General features: G+C 36.3%; 2 protein-coding genes across 5 annotated transcripts in view; one reads left to right on the plus strand and one right to left on the minus strand.

Annotated features, from left to right (window-relative positions):
• The window catches only part of LOC139139959 (protein phosphatase 1 regulatory subunit 12A-like), a 21,373-nt gene extending 6,211 nt beyond the window's left edge, over positions 1-15,162 (plus strand). Inside the window, exons 3-12 of one of the 4 annotated variants that reach the window (XM_070708928.1) lie at positions 61-366; positions 797-926; positions 1,570-1,674; positions 2,099-2,162; positions 3,069-3,109; positions 4,034-4,234; positions 7,779-8,002; positions 9,870-10,010; positions 10,363-10,445; positions 11,136-11,471. In XM_070708928.1, the coding sequence (XP_070565029.1) occupies positions 61-366; positions 797-926; positions 1,570-1,674; positions 2,099-2,162; positions 3,069-3,109; positions 4,034-4,234; positions 7,779-8,002; positions 9,870-10,010; positions 10,363-10,445; positions 11,136-11,279 (1,439 nt within the window). In that variant the 3' untranslated portion in view covers positions 11,280-11,471. Of the gene's footprint in view, positions 1-60; positions 367-796; positions 927-1,569; positions 1,675-2,098; positions 2,163-3,068; positions 3,110-4,033; positions 4,235-7,775; positions 8,003-9,869; positions 10,011-10,362; positions 10,446-11,135 lie in introns of all 4 variants that reach the window. The other 3 variants (XM_070708927.1, XM_070708929.1, XM_070708930.1) reach the window with 3 other exon arrangements.
• A 963-nt stretch (positions 15,163-16,125) lies between these two features.
• LOC139139969 (isochorismatase domain-containing protein 2-like) lies at positions 16,126-22,904 on the minus strand. The gene is made up of 3 exons (XM_070708944.1): positions 22,703-22,904; positions 18,103-18,343; positions 16,126-17,045 (listed from the first exon to the last, which is right to left on the minus strand). The coding sequence occupies exons 1-3, from the start codon at positions 22,881-22,883 to the stop codon at positions 16,883-16,885; spliced, it is 585 nt and encodes a 194-aa protein (XP_070565045.1). The 5' UTR covers positions 22,884-22,904; the 3' UTR covers positions 16,126-16,882.
• Positions 22,905-23,159: the final 255 nt, after the last annotated feature.

A 23,159-nucleotide genomic window follows, 5' to 3' on the forward strand; every position in this document is an offset into this window, starting at 1 on the left:
GAAGACATTACTATAGTAATTTTTTGTTTTGTTTCATGAAGTTTTTTGTTACATTTGCAGCTAAAGTGGCAGTGGTGAGATACCTGATAACCAGAGAAGGATACAATCCCAATGCACTCACTCCACAGAGGGACTCTGCGTTCCATCGTGCCATCATTGGTCTGGGGTCGATCAAATCAAAACCTAGGCTTAAACAGTTGGAAAGTTTACTGAACTTGATGCCCAACAATATTGTTATTGTCAATGCAAAGGGACAGACACCTTTATTGATTCTTGTGGACATGTTGATGAAGAGAGAGACAAGCTCACAGTTTTTCTCAGATGCCATACGTGCCATCTGTGACTGTGCCTTGAAACTTAAACCAGGTAAGTGTCAGGTTCAGGTCCCTACACAATGGAAACATTCTGGTAACCGTTTGATTGCTGTAATTTTTCCCACCAAAATTTTAGTGCAACATTTTACATATTTTTAAGAATATTTCTGCAATTTTTTTGATAATTTTGGACCAAATGGACATCACATTTCATTGTCTATAGTTTTTAATCAAAATTTTGGCAAAAGTCTACAAAAAATGACAGGCTTAGTATATACATGTATTTTATAAAGGCGACAGAAATTGACTTTTGCGCTCAAAGGGTTAAAGGCCACATGCAGGAAACACTCTGTCATGATAGGGGTCTGTTGATTAAGAAATATGATATATTAGAATATCACATAGAATTATAACAAAGGCAACTTGTTATAATGTAAGTTAATTTTGAAGGGAAGATCACTGTTTTCTTTTTGGTATTACAGATGAAAAAAACAAAGCATTAAACACTCAGAACAAAGCTGGAAACACCGCGCTCCATCTTATTGTACGGGAAGATGGAATGTTAGCCGATATCAAAAAGTTGGTAGAAGCCAAGTGCAACCTCAATATTGAGTAAGTATGAAGGGAAGATCATGGTGTGTCATTTGCCAGCGTTCAAGGCTCTAAGGTTTGACATTATAGAACACATTTACTCACAATGCAAGATAAGCTGATACAATACTATAGTTTGAAACCATTTCTATGAAATGATACTAGAGACAATCATTGCACTTAGTGACATGAATACCTACATAGCTGCTGATAAATCTTTCATACCTCACCCATGTTGCAGAAGGGGCCATCAACTGGACATCGAGAAACATTGAAAGATCACAGTAGCAGCATGTGGTGGTTGCTGTTAATATGGCTTTAATTTGTTAATGGGAATAGATATAGAGTTTAATAGTACGTGAGGACATTCCCTTGAGAAAGTATCAATCCTCAATGCTATGACATGGAGTAATTATCTGTGATGACAAATTTTGTATGTGATATTTAGGAATGGTAAATGTATTATAAAAGTAAGCAGACTTGTCCAATACAAAAATTACCTCTAGTTTAGTTAAAGTTAATCATTACAATTTCCAGTCATTAAGAAGAAAAGGTATTAAAAATTCAGGACAACTGAGCTATAACACTCACGCAGCAGAGTAAAATATTGAACTTTTTCATTAAGTTTTGTAATATACATGACTTTTACATGTTTGCTTTTCAGAAATACAAGTGGTCTAACAGCTCTATTTGTAGCAGAACACCACAGAAAACAGGAATATGTGAAACTACTGCTGAGCCATATGCCTTCTTGCATCGCATCAAGACGGTAAGCTTCAGGACTGAGGTAGAATGTAACCTCGGGGACAGCATTGAGATTCTCAAACTTTTATGATACATTTTGGTGTACCATTTGTTGGGGCACATTTGGAAGCTCATGAAGTAATTAAAATGTTCATCGGCTTAGAAGGTCAGTTGTTCAGTTGGTTTAATCAAGTTTTGCCTATTAACACCATGAATAAATGCAATGTCTGTGAAGTACAATACATTCTATGCAACTACAGTAACATATATTTTGCAGTTTTGAGTCTAATGAAAAGAGACAGAAGCATTCTGACAGTGCTTGATTGATGACAATCACTGAATTCCACTGTTACAGCACAAAACTTAAGTATAAATGGTTACATGTACCTTATACATACACATAATTTTTATTGGCTTAATTTCTTACAATTTCTTCACTTCTTGACTAGATTTACTCCCCGTGTCGCTGAAGTTCCTAATGCAGGCCATTATCATACAAGAAGTCCGTCAAAGGTAATAGACCTGTATACTAGCATTGGTAGCTACACCATAACAATGAAAATTTAGTTGTCTAATTTATTTCAATTATTTGTACTAAAAGTCTAATATTATGGGGTTATTATGAAAATACCGCAAAGGATGCACAAGGACATTGGCGCAGCATATTGCCTGATGCAAAGCGGAGGGTGATGCCCGGCGCCAATGTCCGAGTGCATCCTTTGCGGTATTTTCGTAATAACCTTATTATTATACCGTACATCTTACATTCGTGACCAGGGCATCAAATTGTCAGAGTAGTGACCGTTTTCGTGCAATGTCGACAATTTTTCCTCCGATTTTATCGCGCCAGTGTGGAACGCTATCTCGGCGCGCTTCTGCAAGTTCTGGAGAATGTGCACTACACACGTACAGAGCAGGCGAGAGTCAAGTTCTGGCATTGGTCCAATGGGTCCCTTGGAACTGTTCACCACTGAACACGCAGATACAGCTGCAGGGGATGGGGCGCCTGGAAACCGTACGTGTTATGGAACGGGCGTTCCGTACAGCCTTTTCAATGCGCACAAAATTCTATTGTTCTCGATGGTAGATGTATAATAAATAAGCATATTACACATATTTTAGATTTACATCCAGTGGTTATTATGGCCTTCCCAATGCACCTAATATGGCTTCTGACCATTGTCTTATGCTGATGTGCCCTGAACAATCTGATCTCAACTACACACTGTTGTGCCCTAGAAAACCCAGAGGAAATATTGCATAACCTTGCTTTCTATGCCAGCTTGCTGAGCCAGGCTATGCAAGGCTTTCCATAAGTTACAAAAAGGCAGAAGGAAAGGGCCAAATCCCGACCAATGAAAATCCCTTATGAAGTCTACTTGTAGTTGCTAATGGGTGTTGTATCCTTTTATTCCACAGAAAAGCCCAATAAAACAAGCAGGTGAAATCATGAGAAAAAGGTATGTAGCAACTTCACCACCACAACAATGGACAGGGGATGTTTCTTGATATTCTTTTCAAGCATGACAATATTTCAGGTAGAAAGCATCTTGGGGACAGATATTCAGACTCCCAAACTTTTACAATTCTTTCCTGGTATACCACTTGTGGGGGTTCATTTTAAAGCTCTTGGTGTAAGAAAACTTCATTGGCTTAGTATTTCAAAAATCAAAAATTTTATTTTTTCTTCATAGAGTTACACAGGGATGGCGGCCATTTTGAATTTTATATGTCAGTAAATCTTGGGTTGTTTCTCTAGTACCAAAATTTGCACGGTGACCCCCAATTTTTATTCTTGATTAAGTAAGAGAATGGCTAAAAGTTTCATTAAGGAAAGTTTTGAGCAAAAGTTTAAGTCTTTCACTTTCGAGGTGCATACTACCTTAAAGAAAAGACTTTGCAATTAAGTCCTTGTTTCACCTCTGTGATGGAAAAGCAGTGGAAATCTGCACAACAGTTATGTTAAAGTAAACATTGTCACTGGAATGTGCTCAGGATATACCGATTCTTAAACTTTTACAATACTTTGTTGGTCTACCACTTGTTGGCCAGGGGTTCATTTCAAAGCTCTTGGTGTAAGAAAATTTTTGATCATCTTAGTTTTTCGAAAATCAAAAATTTTACTTTTCTCCATAGAGTTAACACAGGAATGGCAGCCATTTTGAATTTCAAATATCAGTAAATCTTTGGTAATTTGTTTCTCTAGCACCAAAATTTGCAAAGTGACCCCCGATTTTTATTTTTGATTTTGAAAGAAAATTATTGAAATGTGCCTTGAGGAAAGTTGAAGCAAAAGTTTAAATTTGTCACTTTCAAGGTGCATACTACCTTAAGGTGTGTACATCACACATCATTCCCAATGACCATGTTGTGTTCATCAACAGAGAACTCAGTAGAGACTCTGACAGTGACAGCTCAGTGCAAAGTGAAGGAAGGAAAAAACTGCGCAAAGGAAACTCTCATAATGCTGTATCAGACAGTGCAACTGGATCTGAAGAGAGCGATGGTGACCAGTCTGTAGATAGAGAGAACTGCAGGGATACGCCAGTTGGACAAACCCCTGACCCAGCTGTGGCAGTGCAAAGGTATGTGTTGTTAATCCCTGCAGATAAACCACAACCTCAGAGTGGTACTTGTAAACATCAGGAAACCTACCAACTTGGATTGTCCCTGAATGATGATTACATTCCAGAACATTTCCAGTGTGTGTTTTGAAAATCAATTGTGTCTGGACGAATTATTAGTGTGTGTTAATCAAGTGTCTACTTCAAATGCTAGAAATTTCCAGGGCTGTAGTTAATCACTTACGTGACTATATACCTTCAGTCAGTGGTGGAAAAATACAGCTAGGGTCGTGTGTGTTCATTGGTAAATTGGATAAATTTGGCAATACTTAGTGTGGGTATAAATGTAAATATCTGATGGTACTGAATAGTATGTGATGCATACCATAGTTGCATACTCCAGAATCAACAGAGCTTACTGATACTGAAGGTTTTATCAGCACAGATAGCCTGTCAATTAGATACATATACCTGTAGCTGTTGAGATGTCAACAGAATATTTAATTATTGGCAGCACATGTTTCTATAGTTTCCAAGCTGGCATTGTTATATGCAAGACATTCTTTCACTCTTGAGCAGGGCTCGAAATACTTTTTTTCAACCACCTGTCCACTGGACAAGTCAAAATAAAAAGTACCTGTCCCAGTGAGAAAAGTACCTGTCCAAAATGGCACAAATTATTTTAAGAAACTATACTAATTTCAATTCAATTCAACAAACTCATGTCTGTATTGTATGCAAACTGGCGTAACAGCGCTCTTGGTGTTGAGATAGCTCTGAGAATCTCCCAATTTAAGAGATTTGAGACGTGACCTTAGATAAATCAACATGGCTGCCTCCTGTAAACAGTGATTAGATATTATCGAACTTTCTTTTACTTTTTTCTGACAGGTAAATATCCAAATAAAGATTTTTAAAATGTTAAAAGGTACATAAATTTAGACTTATGAATATTTGCTGTAGTCAATAGGTTGAAATACTGGTTGCAGGCTGAAAAAACCTGCCTGTCCACTTGGACAAGTACTTTTCAAAACTACTTGTCCCAGGCCAAATTTCACTTGTCCGGGACAGGCAGACAGGTATTATTTCGAGCCCTGTGATTCATATCTTCAGATTACCATTTCAATATTGTGCTTTCATGATGTATTTAGGCAAGAAAACAAAGAATCTTTTTTATCATTCAAGGAGAAAAAATTGGTGGCGATGGTTTTTTAGCTCCCATATATGCATATGTATATATGCAAATGGGAGGTAATCGTATAAGGTGGGAAAATGTCGTCTGTATATGTATGTCCACATCAAAAACTCCTAAAATGTAGCACCTACTGTGTTAGTATTTGGTGTACAGGTGCACCTCGGAGTGGAGATGTGAATTTCTTCAAATGAACATGTCAGTGCCAAAAATATACAAATGAGGGGGAAAAAAGGAAAAATCCTGCAAATGGCTAAAACTCAGTAAGCAGTGGTCAGATTTGGTTGAAACTTGGTATGCAGATTTCTTTAGGTATGCAAAAATTGGGATGAAATTTGCATGTTTGTATTTTTAGGGTATTTTTTCAGTTTTTAGTCAAAAAATCTTGTTCTCTGAAATCGCTCGTCTGATTGCTATGAAACTTCATATTTATGTTCCTCAGAATGACCTCAGTCATGCTTGTACAAATTGTATTGATATTCATATTTCATTTGTAATTTTGGGGCAATTTTCCCAATTTTTGATAAAAAAAATTTTTATCCAACAACTACTGATTTGATAGCTTTGATATTTGGTATACAGGTATCTAAGATTAATCTCAATATAATGTATTGAAGGTATGTTGAAACTGGCAATTTTTTTTTTATTTTTGGGGCAATTTTTGCCTTTTTTGGTCAAAAAATTTTCTCCTAAAACTTGTGATCTGGTAGCTTTGATATCTAGTGTACAGGTTCCTAGGGTTTATGTTAATTAGATATATTTAAAATTAGGATGAAATCTGCAATTTTGTATTTTGGGGGGCAATTTTTCTCATTTTTGGTCAAAAAATTTGTTTCTCAAAATTTACCAGTCTGATTGCTTTGATATTTAGTAAACTGGTTCTTAGGGTTTTTGTTAATAAGATATATTGAAATTAAGTTGAAATCCGGAATTTTGAATTTTTGGGGCAACTTTGCGAAACTGTCAGTTTTACTGGGATATCTTTCATTTTGTATTTTTAAGATTTTTTTTGTAATTTTATACCTACTGGAACTAAGAGTATATAATGTGGTGATTTAGTAAGCATTTGATATGGTTAACTTTATTTGGTGTTGAAATGCGGTAAAAAAATCCTGGCAGATTTTGAAAAAATTCCAAACAAATGCCAATAAAAAATTCAGCCACAGAAGGTTTGATGAAAAGAAAAGGTGGGAGAGTGGGGAAAAAAGAATTTACAATGGATCAGATAAAAAAGATAATGTACCTCATCGATCTTCCAGACACCATCCCTCATCAAATGGTCCACCCCGATGTATTTTTGTGCGTAATTAACCATGCAGTGTATTTTAGTTTAAGATGTCAAGTTAGGTAAGGATTTGAAAGGAATAGTTAGTTCACCACAGTTTAACTTTATCTCTTGTGTCATCATCCTTGTGTACTTGGTTAAGTTTGTAAGTTGTTCCAGATGTGGATGCACCAGCTGTTCTGGAAGAAAACAATGTTTACTTTTCCCTGTATAGGGTTTTCTGAGTTGATGATTTTATGTTGAAATTTCTCCATGTATCTGGTGTATGGGCAAAGTGTAAACATTGGTTGCATGTTATGTATTTCAGTCCATGTCAAATATTGTAAATGAAAAATCAAGAACAGTTTACTGTGTGCTTGTAAAAGATAACATATTTGTCAATACATAAACTGCCTTGCAGATTGATTGTCTTAAAGATTATCACAGAAGTAGAAAAGGAAAAGAAACTAATCAAATTGCTGTAACATACTCACTCTCAGTGCCTGTATAGGCCTATACTTAACTATTTTATCATTACATTCAGCTGTTTGTTATATCTTTATCACTCTCCATGGGCCAAGGCACACTTGGGGTCAATGTCATCACTCTGTGCCAGTCTGTGTATGTCAGTCTGTCTGTATATGTATGTCCATGTTTCATACAATTGTTAACTTGTTTTGATAACTATATGGGAGCGAACAGTGATGTTGTCACTATTTTTCATTGGTGCAGTCAGCATGCAACTGCTTTCACCTAGAATGCAGCATACACAGTTGATTAGACTAATTGTTTACCAGTAATAGTACACAAATGGTGTGCAGTTCATTTGCATACTTCCAGAATTTGTCGATGACATATTTCAGGAGAGGAGGCTGGCATCAGAGGCAACGATGGGATTGTTTGAGCATATGAAGTGTCCAGACACATGTTTTGTGTTGTGTCTGAGTGTTCCATGAGGACTCTGTAATGCATAAATTCAGAGCGTTCGAGCAAGATCAGTCATGAGTGATATCACATCTAACTTTCATCAGACATCTTCAGACCATAACCACCAAACCTTATCAGCACACAGTTACATACTGACTTCCTTCAACTGTCATTTTCAGCAGGGAAAATAATGAAAGCGGAAGTGCTGGTACAGATAGAGAAGACATCAGCACTGTAGTGGAATCAGATCATCAGACCACGGAAGATGGAGATGAAAACAGAGACAGCAGTATGCAACCCCCAGCATGTATCAAATGTGAACATATAAAGACTGAATCGAAGTCACCTAGTTCAGATGTGGATTCTTGCAGTGATTACCTCTCACAGAATGGCGAGGCAATTCAAAGTAATTTATACTTTTGATAATTGCTGTCAAATAAGACTTTAAATGGGAATTTTAAACCTTGCAAATGTTCATTTGTATTTGTCAATGAAGTTGCAACATTGGAATTGTGTAGTTAGGACTAGACTGAGAGATCTGTCATGTAGAGAATGTGGAGAGCGCCCTCAAGTGACGGATCTTTCAGTCTAAGCTAGGACAAGTTCATTAGTTTTTATGTACCAGTACATAATGCGGTCCAGCTTTTTTAACCCATTCACCATCATAATTTGGCTCAAACCCATTGTTATCACTGTTTATCATGGACCTGTTTACAAGGAATCAGGGATGAAAAGATTAGAGGTTTCTGAACATATTGAACCAACACAGGGATTTCTTAAAGCCTGTGGATGCAATCCCAGAGTGTTGGAGTGGCTGGAAATAACGTATGGGAAGCAACGACTAGCATACAATAGAAGGTGTTACAATCTAGTCATCATTGAGTTTTAATCAAATTATGTTATAATCGAGTCATGGTTACACCATAACAAGTGGGTCATAGCCAGCGCTGCACACTGTTGGTGTCCCTGGCCTGAGACTATATGAACTCTATATGGTTTCAGTGTGTTTCAGTCAGGTCCCAGTCCATGTAATATAGTCATAAAACTAGAGGGCAGGTGTGTTAATCAAAAAATCAAATGAATTTACAGTTCTAAAAAGAGACAAAATTCATTTACTTTTTCATGAAATCTTTTGATATAAGTTATGTCAAAATAATGTACAGATAACGTACATGATATTGCAATGAACGTATGCTAAAGAAATTGGTGCTAAACATAAATTTGTTTTCAAACGTCACTGAAATCAGACTAGATTATAGGGCAGTTGAATAAGTTCAACACTAGCTTGTGGTCTATGCCATAAAGGGTCCAAGATGTCGCAACAAAATTAGGTCTGCCAATGTCTACCACATCACAAACTGGTTATTTTGCAGTCACTGGCTGTCTTTTCACCTTTTTGCAGTAAATTTAATTTGAGAGGTGTTTTAGGGGCCTAAATACCTCAACAAAGCAAAGCCATTCAATGTTAAACTGTGGACTCATTTCTTAGAAAGGTGACGGGCTATTGGTATATTGATGGTTATAACAGTCAATCCAATATAGCTGACCATACACTGGTATATTTCCATTGTAATTGTGAATATCACCTTTATTGCATGTATTTGCCATGATAAATCTGGTTGTGTACATATTTGAATCTCCATGGCATGCTATGACACTGTATTCCAGTTTTGATTGCTTGTGTGCTATCCTATTGGAGATTGTATTACATTGTGTATGTCATTAATGATCAGGTGTATAAATGTTTTGACTATCAGCAGCACCTTCTGCGCATCATTTTGTGCTTGACATCAGTTTGAAATGCACAATCGCTGTCTCTTGGATACTAATGACAGTGTACTAAAACAAATTTTTCATGAATAAAAATTTGAAGCAGTAAATCAGAATTTTGCCAATAAGGCTGTACCCAAACTATTCACAAAAGGTAATATGTTGGTTCAGAACTTTATTTATCTGTGAGGAAAAGATAAATACCAATTTTCAGGAGCAGTTTTTTTCTATGTGTCAGTCATTTCATACAATGAAAACCCATGAAGTTAGGGTGCCTTTATAGTGCACCAGAGCCTTTACATTTCTTTGAGTCATCTCAGCACTGACACATGCAATGTGTAAAATGTACCTGAAATAAAAGAGGACTTTCTTGAGTGGCAAGTTACTGTGTAGACATCTGATAAATGATTGCGATAAGACAGTTGTGGAAAGCCATAGGAATCCGCAACAGTCATCCAGGGACATTAACTATAGCTTCAATTGTTTATCACCTGTCATCATAGGTTCATCTCAAATGGGTACAAGTGGACTGCTCCGATATCTTACCATGAGTCCAGCTGTAAAACAAGAACTTGGAAAGATGCTGCAGGCTGATAAGAAAAAACTTGAAGATGCACACAAACAATTGCAATATGAAGCAGATAGTAAGTAGATGTGCTTGATATGTCATTATCAGCTGCACATCGCTAGCATCAGAGAATTTTCACTGTGACTATTTCCGTAACAAATGCGTGTCCTTCTAACATTATTAAAAAGATGGAAAAGAATAAACATATTTTCTCATTGTGTTTGTCATTTCACAGGAAATCATCACTGTCAAAACTTTTACATCAATTGATGCAAATGTGCAAGTCTGTGTATCAAATAATTTGACAGTAGTCTTCTTGTGAATATATTTTAAAAAGGCAGCAAGCAATATCTTAGAAAGTGCTGATGTATTACTGTACACTGCGTGGCATACAAATCCTGAATAGTATGATATGTTTTTCGTTTCAGCAATTTCCAATGATCTTCTGGACACAAAAGTTGAGAAACAAGCAAGCCAAACCAGAATAGTTGAACTTCTTAAGGAAGTTGAGGTACAGTATCACTCTTTACTCATTTCAACAGAATTCATAATTCAGCGGTAGACAACTTCTCAAACAAGCTTAGAATCACAGTAAATGGGAAGTCTATCCATATTACAGTGTGTAGTAAAAGTTTGTGTATCTAGTTTATATATCAGAAAATAATATCTATAACCTCCATCATCCATTTGCTTTTTGTAATTTTATGTAAAAGTATTGATGTGTTTTATATTTCTAAAGGCCTAGAACATGATGAAAATAACTTACTTCTACCATTCATTGAAGATCTTTGTCAAAGACATGGATATTTTCAGACAAAACACTTTCGTGTGAAAAATGCTTTTCCAAAGAATCTTTGTTTCAAAATGTCAAATGATGAAAGAAACAAATTGGTTTGCTCAGACAGCACAAATTCATTGTATTACCAGAATTATCTGCTTTATAAAAGAAATTCTAGTCAGGAGTTTCATGTCAGTCTGTTGTAAACAAGACTAAATTTACTTGGTCACTTGGAATTTGCATATCATCCATATATGGCAAAAGAGGCATATCATCCATATATGGTAAAAGGGGCATATCAGCCATGTTTACATACTGTATTTTTAGTACCCTATTTTGTATGATCCATCCAACTTAACAAAACTACAAATACAGGGGAATGAGTATTTTTAATGAACGACATTTGTCCCATCTTTCATTCAGAGGCTTCAGTCTGCAGTTGGTGATTTTGAAAAGAAAGAACTTAATTTAGAGGCTGAATTGAAAAACATGGAGAAGAAACGTGAAGAAACCGAAGAAAAGTTACGAGTTCTAAATGAGGGACTACAGGAGTATGAAGAATGGTAAAAACTTTGCTATCTAAAGACCAGGTCTGGAAAGAGAAAGAACAATTTATAATTGAGTAGCACACGGCCGCCGTTGTTTACGCCAGTATTATAACTATTTCATCTGAATATTTGAAATATACATTATGGAATTTACAAAGCAGAATGTCGGACACACCAGTCCCATTGTCAAATGTTTTGCAGAGCTACTCAGTCCAAGTTGGTGTAAATGTGAAATGTGTTATGATGGTTCTACTCCGGAATAAAAAGGACGTGATGTGTTCCACAGACTCTGTAGGCCCAAGAGATCACATAATGGCAGTGCAAACAAACCTACATGTACAGACGTTCATAGAAATACTTGTATTACTATGCATGCTTTTGCACATGGTTTTGTCCATTTATATTCTTGGTTTACATTGTAACCCATTGAAGCACTCTAAGTCAATAACAGATGTGAACACATACACTTGAGATCATCAGAAATAGATAACTTAAGTTTACGGAAAATGTAGAATAGGTTAAACCCCGAATTTGAATGGACCATGGTACGAGCAAAACCATGTGCATGAACGCATATAGATATGCATGTTTTTCCATATGTGTTTGCTCATGGTGGTCTGCTTGTACCGTCATCATACTGAGTCTGTAGAACACCCAGCGTCCTCTCAATTCAGGAGTAGACTCCTGACTAGAATTTCTTTTATAAAGCAGATACCATTGCATATCGCTATAAACATGCAATTTGCATACTGTCTTAAAGGGACAAAGTCGGCCATTTTTCATGAATTTTGTTTGATACGAGATACTACTTATATTATTTGACATGTTGAAAGATACTGAATGAATAGGTGACCATGCATATATTTGAACCTGGTTTTAGACATGATATATGAAACAATTCATTTTCACGATGGTTTTATGTATCATATCTAAAACCGGGTTCAAATATATGCATGGTCACCTATTCATTATCTTTCAACATGTCAAACAATATAAGTAGTATCTTGTATAAAACAAAATTCATGAAAAATGGCCGACTTTGTCCCTTTAAGGAGGTCAGTTGAGTTTCGTCACGCGACAAAAATGACTTTAAACTGCAACTGGACCCTTCGGTGCATAACATCAGTAAGTATTTACCATCAGGCATTCAATTGAGAAACAGACTATATAAACTGCCATTTACTGGTATCAAAGTGATTTGAAAGCACACTGCCATACTTTTCATCAGAAATCCTTGTGTCACTGCAACCTCTCAAGTGTTAGAGAGAGAAAGCAGGTAGTTGCATTACTCTTTGTGGCTTTTGTTATGACACAACATAAACGTGGATCAATATTTTATATAACATTTTTTCATTATTCCACTTACAAGAATGATGAAAACGTAGTATTTGAACCATGAATATTATTAATAAGACTAAAAATATTATGTTTCTGTGTTCTCTAACAAAAGCTGCAGCAGTAAACATAATTTCAAAGTAGACAAAATATTTTTAATCACCAGAAACAGTAGCTAATGTTTTGTGTGAGCTTTAGCGTTTGGATTTCAGTTCATACTCATGTTGTATATATATTCATGTAGATGTTATGTAGTGGCATTCCAGTGTTGGTAATAGTTGTATTAATTTTACTTTTCCTTGGGAAGATGATTAAATGATGAACTTCAAGGTTCCCAGGACACAAATCTAATTGTGGCATCTCAGATTGTCTTAAGTAGCTTTAACGACATTTAGTTCCATTGAGAAAGACTGTTATACATTTGTGACCTTGTAGAGGTAGTTTGGTTGTGCCTATCATGTGGTGTGCATATTCTGCCATCAATATCTTTAGTAAGAACAAATTTGTGATTAATTTACCACCAAATACATATTTACAATTAATACTTATCATTTCGTTTTTGTTTTGCCTTTTTTATTATATCATCAGCATATAACATATTTTGTGCATTAAATTTTGAAACTGCCTTAGTGGTTAATTTCTTCTTTCAGCAATATTTCAGTATTGATTCACATACCCATAATTTTCAATCAAGTCGGCCGTTGATGTACAATTACTGAAGAAGAAAGACACTGTATGTGAACTTCTTTGCCTTCAAATGAAGTAAGAGTAATTGTAGACAGTGAGTGTAATGTTGCTGTGAGAGAAAAAATCATCCAGTGGTACTGATTATTATACTTTTTTAACAATATCACTGAAAAACTTGTGTAACAAAAAACTTAATGGTTCTATTTTGGAATACAAAGGATGCACAGTCACGGTCCTCTCCAGACTCAGCAGTACATCCAAAAAATCATGTGATGGCAGTACAAACAAACCCATGTGTACAACTGCTCATAGAAATACAAGCAATTTAAAGCATGCTCGTGCACATCGCTTTTGTTTGTATTGTGGTCCATTTGAATTCTGGGTTTAACCTATTGACAGGTAGTTTGTCCCATGTTTACCAATACTTTCTATATCTGTGATATTTCTTTTCTTTCATAGAATGTAACTCTCCTCTCGTAGCCAGGTTGTATTCATTGAGAACCTGTCCTCGTCTCTGAACACCTCAGAACTGAACTTTTGTGTAATCTTGGCATTTCAAAACCAACAACATTAGCATGCTTATACATTTGTAAGCATTGGATGAAAAAATTTCAATGAAACTTGCGGTTCACTAAATAACTGCAAGTTTGGCACGTATTATCATGTGTTACTTTGGCACCTTTAGCAAAAAATTTTGTTTGCTGTCCTTTCCTCAAATCTACCCTCTGGCCAGGTAAAAAAAACACAACTGAAATAAAGCAATGTAAATACATATTACACTACTTGCACAATGTTTTTTTTTGCTTGGATAAAGAAAATAGCTAGTTTTGCTTTGTAATACCTTTGAACACCCAATTTGTTTTTAACCCTTTGAGTACCAAAGTCAATTTTTGCCGCCTTTGTAAAATGCATCCTAGTCAGGTTTTTTTCAGACTTTTGCCAAAATGTTGATAAGAAACTGTAGTCGATGAAATGTGATATCCATTTGGTCCAAAATTATCAAAGAAATTCAAGAAAAGTTAACCCTTTGAACCCGGCTCGGAAAAAAATGTCCGCCGGTATGACATCATAGGTCACCAGGGGGTCAGGGTGCAGAGGGCTAATAAAAATTGGTAAAATGTTGCACTGAAGTTTTGATGGGAAAAATTACAGCACTCAAAGGGTTAATCCTTTTGTGAGAAACCTACCCATCCAGACACCAGACAAATTTTATTAAAGGTACTTTACTTTAAAATAAATTTGACAAGCAGTTGTAAACTCTAACCATTTTGGAGAAGTGCAGATTATTTCCTGATTTCATGATATCTGACTCAATACTGCCATTGTTTTCTCAAAGTGAAGAGCATTAGGGTGGGGCATAACTGTGATGATTCTCAGGGCATGTTTTTGCTTCTACTGAGGTATGCGTGCGTTTTACTCCTCATCGTCCATTCCAAACTTTATAAAGTACAAGTGTATATATATTTTTATTATTATCCCCATAATTAGTGAACGCTTGACAATATGGCACAATTTTGTAAATAAAAAATAGTCATAGATGTGGTATGTGTGATTTTAACACTAGTTTTTCAAATAGAAATACTTGAAAGCATTCAGAACAATTTCATTAACTTTGAAATAAATAGTTTTGCAAGTTTGATGCTTTTGTATTGATTTGGTAGCAATGTTTTATCCCAAATATGCCAATGTGGCACAGTATACTAGTAAGTAGTTTGACAGATTAATTATATCAAAGTCGGGTTGAGGGACTGTGATTACATTGTGACAGCACTTTAGTCTTTGTAAGAATTGTAAGCCTTCAGATAAGCTGAGTTTCACTTATCAAGAAATACATTCTTGGCTTATGAAAATAAAACAAATGTCTTGGTGTTTAATCGTCATATAGGTTGCTATGTGCCCTTGTATGCAGGGAGGTTGGAACGATTGTGATGGACTGCAACATGTATGTATATATTGCCACTCCTGGTAGAGTCACTTCAAATGTCTATGATTGCAGGAGTATTGACTGCTTTATCTTTCATCAACAACTTTAGATCTCTGGACAGGCAATAGGGATGTGGAAAGTTATAAAAATGCATTCCAATGGAAACTTTCAAAGAAACAACTAAACATGCGAAATATTACAAGGTACCAACACCTGAATGAAGTGAACTCTGTGAAGCTTACATAGACCCTTTGACTACCATTGCTGATGTTGTCCCATATACCTGTGAATTCAGTACTGATATATCAGAAATTCATTAAATAATCATAAAAAATTCATTAAATATGCAATTGAGTGTTCAAGCTTTCAGCATAACTGAAACCTAATGTCAATTATTCTCAGAGGGCCAGTCAAAATCAGTGCATTCACTATTGATATGTGGTTTATAATAGACTGTGTAGCAATTACTAAATAAAATTACAGAAAAAATATGGACGAATTGGCGGACACTCTCTGACATTGCAGCAACATTTGACACCGTTTAACCCTCAGAGCCCAAAAATTATGCGGCAATGCCTGTATATATGTTCTTGAGCTGATTGAGATGTGGTTACCAACATACAAACAAGAAAACAAGAATGCTATTTCTGGAGGGAGAGCATCTACTCAATATGCTTGCATCAGTAATAGTGCATGTAACACACAGCAAGGTGATGGAATAAGTTGACAGTTTATAACAGTACGGGGACATATGTGCTTGTATACAAATCGCAGTGCACTATCATTTTCTACTCTCAAGTTTTTCAAGCAAATGGGCATAACAAGCAGGTGTTTAATCACTCGCTACAAGTGCCTAAAATTTTGTAATAGAACACTGCATTACGTTAGAGTTTTAGTAGTGAAAGAAACACTCCAAAACTAATTTATTACCAATTTGAAACCTTTATTTGTACATTATAAAAAAACAACCAATGTTAAAAACCTATCTCTATTCATAGGAACTGAAGACAAGCTTTGTGAAGGAAGGTTAATTAAATTTATGCTTTTGAAGCATAAGGTAAATTTCACACTCACGTCAGTCGATGACTTCTGAGATCAGCCCAAAATAACTTGATTGCCTGTGGGATAACTCAATCCTACAAGACAAACCTTTTTCTACCCTGTAATTGTAATCTGATACATGCATGGACAAAGTTGGTACAGTATTTTTGATTTGCCATAAACTGCCAAATAACTCCAAATTTAGCAATCTGATATATATATGATTGTTTTTAGTAGTGAAATGTTCCCATCTTTTGTCACTTTTGTGTATCATGAAAATCTACGCATCATCCTGCAAGATGAAATAGTTTATGAAATTACTTGAATATTCTTCATATGCTGGTGCAGAATATTAATTTTACCAATACCAGTTTTTCAGACATATCATTTGTTGCATGTAGAACCAATGACAGTCTGGCATATTTACCATGTTCACTTTGTATTAATATCTTATATTACCTGACATTGTGATAATACTAGGAATCATAAAACTTTGCATTTGCATAGCAAGTATGCATATACATTTGTATGTACTGCAGTTTTCAAACCCATTGATTCACAAAATTTCAAAAAGTCTGTGTCACCTCATATCATTGTTATGTGATGCAGATACCATGCGATATAGCTTTCAGTTATCATTGTTTTGTGAGAAGTCCAGTATCTGGTGCAGATTCCCAAATGAGTTTCTGAACTTCCCGGAAATTTGGATGTTGGGCATCTCTGAGGAGCTGAAGCAACATGGATTCGCTGGTAGTGATGAACGCTCCACTTTGCTTCATTCTTTCAAAGGCAACCATCCTGGGCAGAGAAATAAACAGAACAGGAATTATGAACATAAATCAATTTGCATAATGAAAGACCCATAGATAATAGATTTCTGGCTTCTGCTGTCTATGATAGAATGTACAGTGCGCACATAGTGATCATACACTTGGATTGCTCATATAAGCTAGCACCATGCTATGGGTCATGCACACAATACCATGATTTTGCAAGAGTAAGCAGAGTATAGAGTATTGTCCCTTGGTGAATTTTCTGGTGCCTCTATACACCACTGCAATTGAAGCATAATATTAATACAACAACTGTAAAATACTACAACATCGACTAGCAGTGCTTACAAATATGCCATAAGCAAAGAATGGATCAGTATAGGCTAACAAAGATATCACCAGTAAGGCTTATCAATAACAAGGCGTTTTAATGACATCAGCGAGGTATGGACCACCAAAGTTTGACCAGTACAACAGTGCTTGTGATATTCCATTCATAATCACCTTCCTCCTAAAACAGCACCCATTGCAATACTTAAAAAGGAATATGTAATGTACACTACAATTCACAATATTATGCTATCACTAGGGTAATGATTTTAGCAAACTGGTACAGTATCTCCTGTCTTGTCAGATATACTTAAGCAATAAACCACATTTAGTGACGTATACCACAGAATTTTGACCAGTTCATGACACATATACACTTGCTATCACTCATGTATATATGGAGTGAACTGGTCAAAATCGAGTGGTATACTGTTGCTGGGATGGTTTATTGCTATTATATCACAACAGTATATTTAAATGCTGTTGTGAAATGCCAAAAAAGAAGTTTTACTCTTGCAAAGAGCTTTTGCGTATTCAAACCGTCCTATATTACAAATATAGCATGGTTAGTTTCACATTTCAACCAATCAGATTACTGTATTTGCGGCATCGATGATATAATTTTTATATCAAATAATTTCAAAGTAAAATTGTTGGCAAACTGCAGAAACATACATCAGAATTACCTGCCTTATACAGCTCCCTGGCCAGGTCTTTGCTATCATGTTCTATTTCTGTCATTTGATACTTACCTATCAACCATACTTCTAGATGAGCATGCATCTGCAATGACATGGACATCGATGTCTTTTTCAATGAGATCTATTGCTGTTGCCTGCACACATGCTTGGGTTTCAATTCCACACAAAACCACGGACTTTACTCCAAGATTTTTGACATGTTCTTCGATTTCGGGAACCATCATGGTGAAACAGGTCTTGGATACTATCTTTGAACCTTCAACATTAAGTTCTGGAACAGTGGGACCTAGACCTGTTTGAAGGAAAATAGAATAATTATGCTGATGTCTACTTCACATGATGGTGTCAAAAAACAAACCTCCCTGGCAAAGTCATCTAACCCTTTACCTGTCAGATATATCTGTCATCAAACTGTCATATTGGTTTAAGCCAGTATAGTGTAATTTGTCTCATATAATATATTGAACAGCCTTGATCATGTGGAGACTTCTAAAATCTTTAAGCTGACTTATCTTGATAAAAAAGACCTAAAGACTGTCACAGTCATTTACATTGACTTGCCCTGATAGGGATAGAGTGAGTCACAGATTTGTGTCAAAATAATGCTCTTGGTAACTTGATGGTTATGCTGATTTTGAGTGACTTCATCTGACGAAATTTAAAGGATTCCTACGATAACATGACCGGCAGAGACAAGTTACAAATACAATAAATACAAGAAGGGCAGTGAAATATCTTTTATTATATCATACTAGTATATTGATGGCACAAATACAGCAATCTGATTGGTCGATATGCGAAAAGAACCATGGTATATTCGCAATATACCACTGGCTGGTATATGCGCACGATCTCAGCTTGAGCAAATATCTGTTTTTGACATTTCACACCAGAATTTCATTATGATATAATAGCAATACATCACACCAAGCGATGGTATACCACTCGACTTTGACCAGTTCACTTCATATACGCACTCGTTATTATTGCTTGTGCATATATATGTCATGAACTGGTCAGAATCTCATGGTATACTGTCACTGGGTGTTTTATTGCTTAAATATTACATAAACATAAATTGGTTGTAACTTTATTCCAGCAGGTACACATTAACAATCGTTATTTGTAAAGTTCATTAGTTTCTGTTGCATCAGCTATGAGAAATTTCAGTAGCAGAAGTATATCCACTAGTAGAATTAGGGTGGCCAAAGTTAAGCTAAAATGTTGCGACATTATACGCAACTCACGCACACTGAAAGTGAAATTTGATTTTCGTGAATTTTAAACGCCATTTTTGCTGAAAATAAGTAGCTCAGTTACTGAAAAAATGGATATTTCCAATTAAAATCGATGTATGAGGCAGGTTTCATTAAAAAACTGAAAAAAAACGATAGCAAAATAGTGTTTTTCCTCTCCAAAAATGCCACTTTGTACTGACCGGCCACAGCGCTCGAGCGGTCGCCGCTCATGGCACGCACTTCTGAATCCAGTCAATACCTATTTCGCAACGGAACTGCTTTCGGGCCCTGTGCACGCTGTCATAGAACTGTGAAACTTGGCCAGGAAGTGGCAGACCATCCCATTTACATGTAGTGGTGAGTTTTTGTTATATTCTGGGAATTTTAGCCAGCAAACACGAGGTAAAGTGAGTACGGTAAATTCGGTGTAGATTTTTCCCATTTAGATACATATTTTTGCCATAAAACTTGTAGCATGCTCTTTTTAAACATCATTCCAACATTTCTGTGAAATATGACGAAAATCTGTCCACGAGCACAAGTACGAATCATAAAAACAAATCGTGTTCATTCATAGACCTCAGTACAGTGTGACTCAAGATGGCTGCGGAAGGCAGTCACACTGACACACATTGACAGCCTGCCTGAGGCTGAAGTTAGGGACAGCTATTTCTTACAATTTCATGGCTGAAAATGAACTGCATTAAAAGACAATTGGCAGTTTAAATTAATTTGTTAGAATTGAGTGTTATTAAATAACATTGTGACAAAATTTCATTGTATTGTGAGCTCTAGTTTTTAAGTTATGTGAATTCAAAATTCATAAAAACATAAAAATCCATCCATTTTTCGATGGTACGGTGCCGCCGCAATTTTGACTAAGTCAGACAAAATATTTTCAATTTTCAACACTCACAGTTTCAAAATCCAAGACTGTGCATCAGTCAAATCTTGATTTTTCCGTAATATTGGGTAAATCTGTGCACAAGACACATAGTTTAATGATTCCATGTGAAGTAAATAAAAATTATGGGTTGCCAAACTTGAAGGAATCGGCATTCATTGAAATAATTTTAAAATTTGCCGAAAATTGTCCGCGAAAAAATGGCATTTTTATTGCTTTAAAAAATTCATAACTTTTGATTGGATACAGCTATTTGAATAATTTTTTTTTTATTTTTCTTCTTTTACCTCATTCTTGCAAAAAATCCATTTAAGCTGTGTGTATGAACAAGAAAAAAAAATGGCTTGGCCACCCTAGTAGAATAAGCACATAGCGGTACTCTACTCCTGTAAATTTGTAAAGATTACATAACATTAAATTAGGGTTGATTTTCACAACACCTCGCCTTGTTAAATCTCCATAGTACTCATTACATTTTCTTTGCCAATATCAATCTCCCAAATTATGATCATAATAATATTTATTTTCAAATCATTCTAAAAGTACAAAATATGAAAAATGTATTGCCTCACATAAACATATGCAATCTCATTCTGAGTCAGCTGGACAGCTGTAGTCTGCAGCCGACATTAAAGGTTATCAAAAGAATATATATAAAGACGATCAATCACCTTTTCATCAAAATACCACATACTTTATTTTAGAATATGGTGCAAGATTGTACTGTAATACTTGAAAAATTACCTTATTTGCACATACATGTCACAAATCTAACAGTTTTAATCCGATATTATACTCATAAATAATCGGTGGGTTCAGAAGCATTGAAGGGGACTTGCAAAATTTGGAGGAGTCACAGGGTGTCTGATAAAAGCTGGTTCTTTCACACGAGGACATAGCATGTTTTCAGGTATCCTGTTCTGAAGTTAATTTTACATGTAAAGGGACAACTGCTAACCACTAACAAAAAAATTAATATAGCATTTCACAACTATACAAATGACTTGAAATACTGTTGCATTTCCTAAGTACAAACCATACACAGCTACTAATAGTTTTTAAAAAAATTAAATTGTTGTAAACACACCTGACACCCTTTAAATGCAGAGGCTGTGCAGAGAAGCTGCATGTTTACAGGAAAATTTAAAGCTGCATGTTTACAGGGATGGAGAATAAACACTAGAATTTAGAAACAATGTCAAAAGCCACAGTTAAGTTATTGCAAATAACGTTTATAGGTTTCATTGGTTCAAGTTGGACGCTTGAAATATTCTGGAGGGCGATTCTGAAAATTGTATAGGGGATACTGAGGACTTGTGATGATACAATTTTGATTTTGTAACAGTGTAACACTCAGACCTCGTAGACAACCATTTGTGAACGGAGCTACACATATGCTCCAATTCCAAAGTCAGACTATACGCAATCTGATTAAAATCTGATTTAGAGATGTGTTTGGAGTTCGCATTGTTTCTTTCCCGTCTCCCGAAAGGTTACTATAATCCTGAAGCGACTATCGAAGACAAGGAAAGAAAAGACAACGAGCAAATGAACCTCTACATCTGATTTTGATCAAAGCAGTGTATAGCTCTGCATGGCAGGGCTGTGTGTTACCGGCGTTACACGGCCTCCCACCACAGCCCTGCAGACTGATATAGAAAGAACCGCTGGTCCACCTGCAGAAACACGGCGGGCAGTTTATCCGCCGAAAACAGCCGATTTTGAATCCAAAACTTGCATTGATCTTCGTTTTCGAGCACACCCACCTCGCCTGAGTACACGATGTGCCCAGCCGCGCTTGTAAACTCACGCAAAGCCTAATTTTCACTCTCTATGCGAGGGAAGCATTCGTAACCGCCGCCATTGTTATTGTTATTCAACCCATGAGCACTCGGGCGAAAACCAGCCTTGCTAACAAAAGAGCATCGCGATGTTGCACACTGTAATAAATATCATTTCTAACCACCACTCAGCGATGTACAATCTACGGTGATTATTGTCTGTTGACAAATTAATTTTCTTTTTTTCTCTTCAGCATTTTATATATTTCACAATTTTCTCTTGTTCCACTCCTCTCAGAACGTCGACTTTAGAAGCTCTATATCGCGCGATGCTCTTTTGTGCTCATGAGTGCTCATGGTTTGAATGACAATAACAATGGCGGCGGTTACGAATGCTTCCCTCGCATAGAGAGTGAAAATTAGGCTTTGCGTGAGTTTACAAGCGCGGCTGGGCACATCGTGTACCCAGGCGAGGTGGGTGTGCTCGAAAACGAAGATCAATGCAAGTTTTAGATTCAAAATCGGCTGTTTTCGGCGGATAAACTGCCCGCCGTGTTTCTGCAGGTGGACCAGCGGTTCTTTCTATATCAGTCTGCAGGGCTGTGGTGGGAGGCCGTGTAACGCCGGTAACACACAGCCCTGCCATGCAGAGCTAAGCAGTGTAGAGCCCAGTAGAGGTGCTAAGGTGCAAGGTGCAGGTGTCCGCTAAATGCAAATGACAATCTCACCTTTCGGGTACTGTTCCGTTGTAATTATCGGCATTTTCAGGATTTTTGCAGCTGCAAGCATGCGTCCCGCTACTTCAACAATTTGAGGAAAGTATTTTATTGAGGGGCGAAATTTCTCCTGTAAATCGCACAGGAATAACGCCGATGAGTTGATAGCGACCTTTCCAAGCCGGGAAGCCATGTTGAAGTACAGGAAGGTCACTAAACTTTGACAGTGGACTAAACTACCCTTTCCAATTCCAGGGAGTGGTGGGGTGTTAATTACTACTAAAGGAACACGTTCTATGGTGCATACATACGTAGATATGCCGTATTTAGAACATTTAGATATTAAGTACACATTTAATAGTTGATGTATATTTTTTTCATATCCTAAGTAGACATTTAATGTACTACTTGTTTTGCGTCCCCCCCCCCCCCCCGTAATGAAAAAGACAGTAGTCGCGTCCGGTAGGGC

This window comes from Ptychodera flava, chromosome 9, assembly GCF_041260155.1.
Source record: "Ptychodera flava strain L36383 chromosome 9, AS_Pfla_20210202, whole genome shotgun sequence".
NCBI classification, from domain to species: Eukaryota; Metazoa; Hemichordata; class Enteropneusta; family Ptychoderidae; genus Ptychodera; species Ptychodera flava.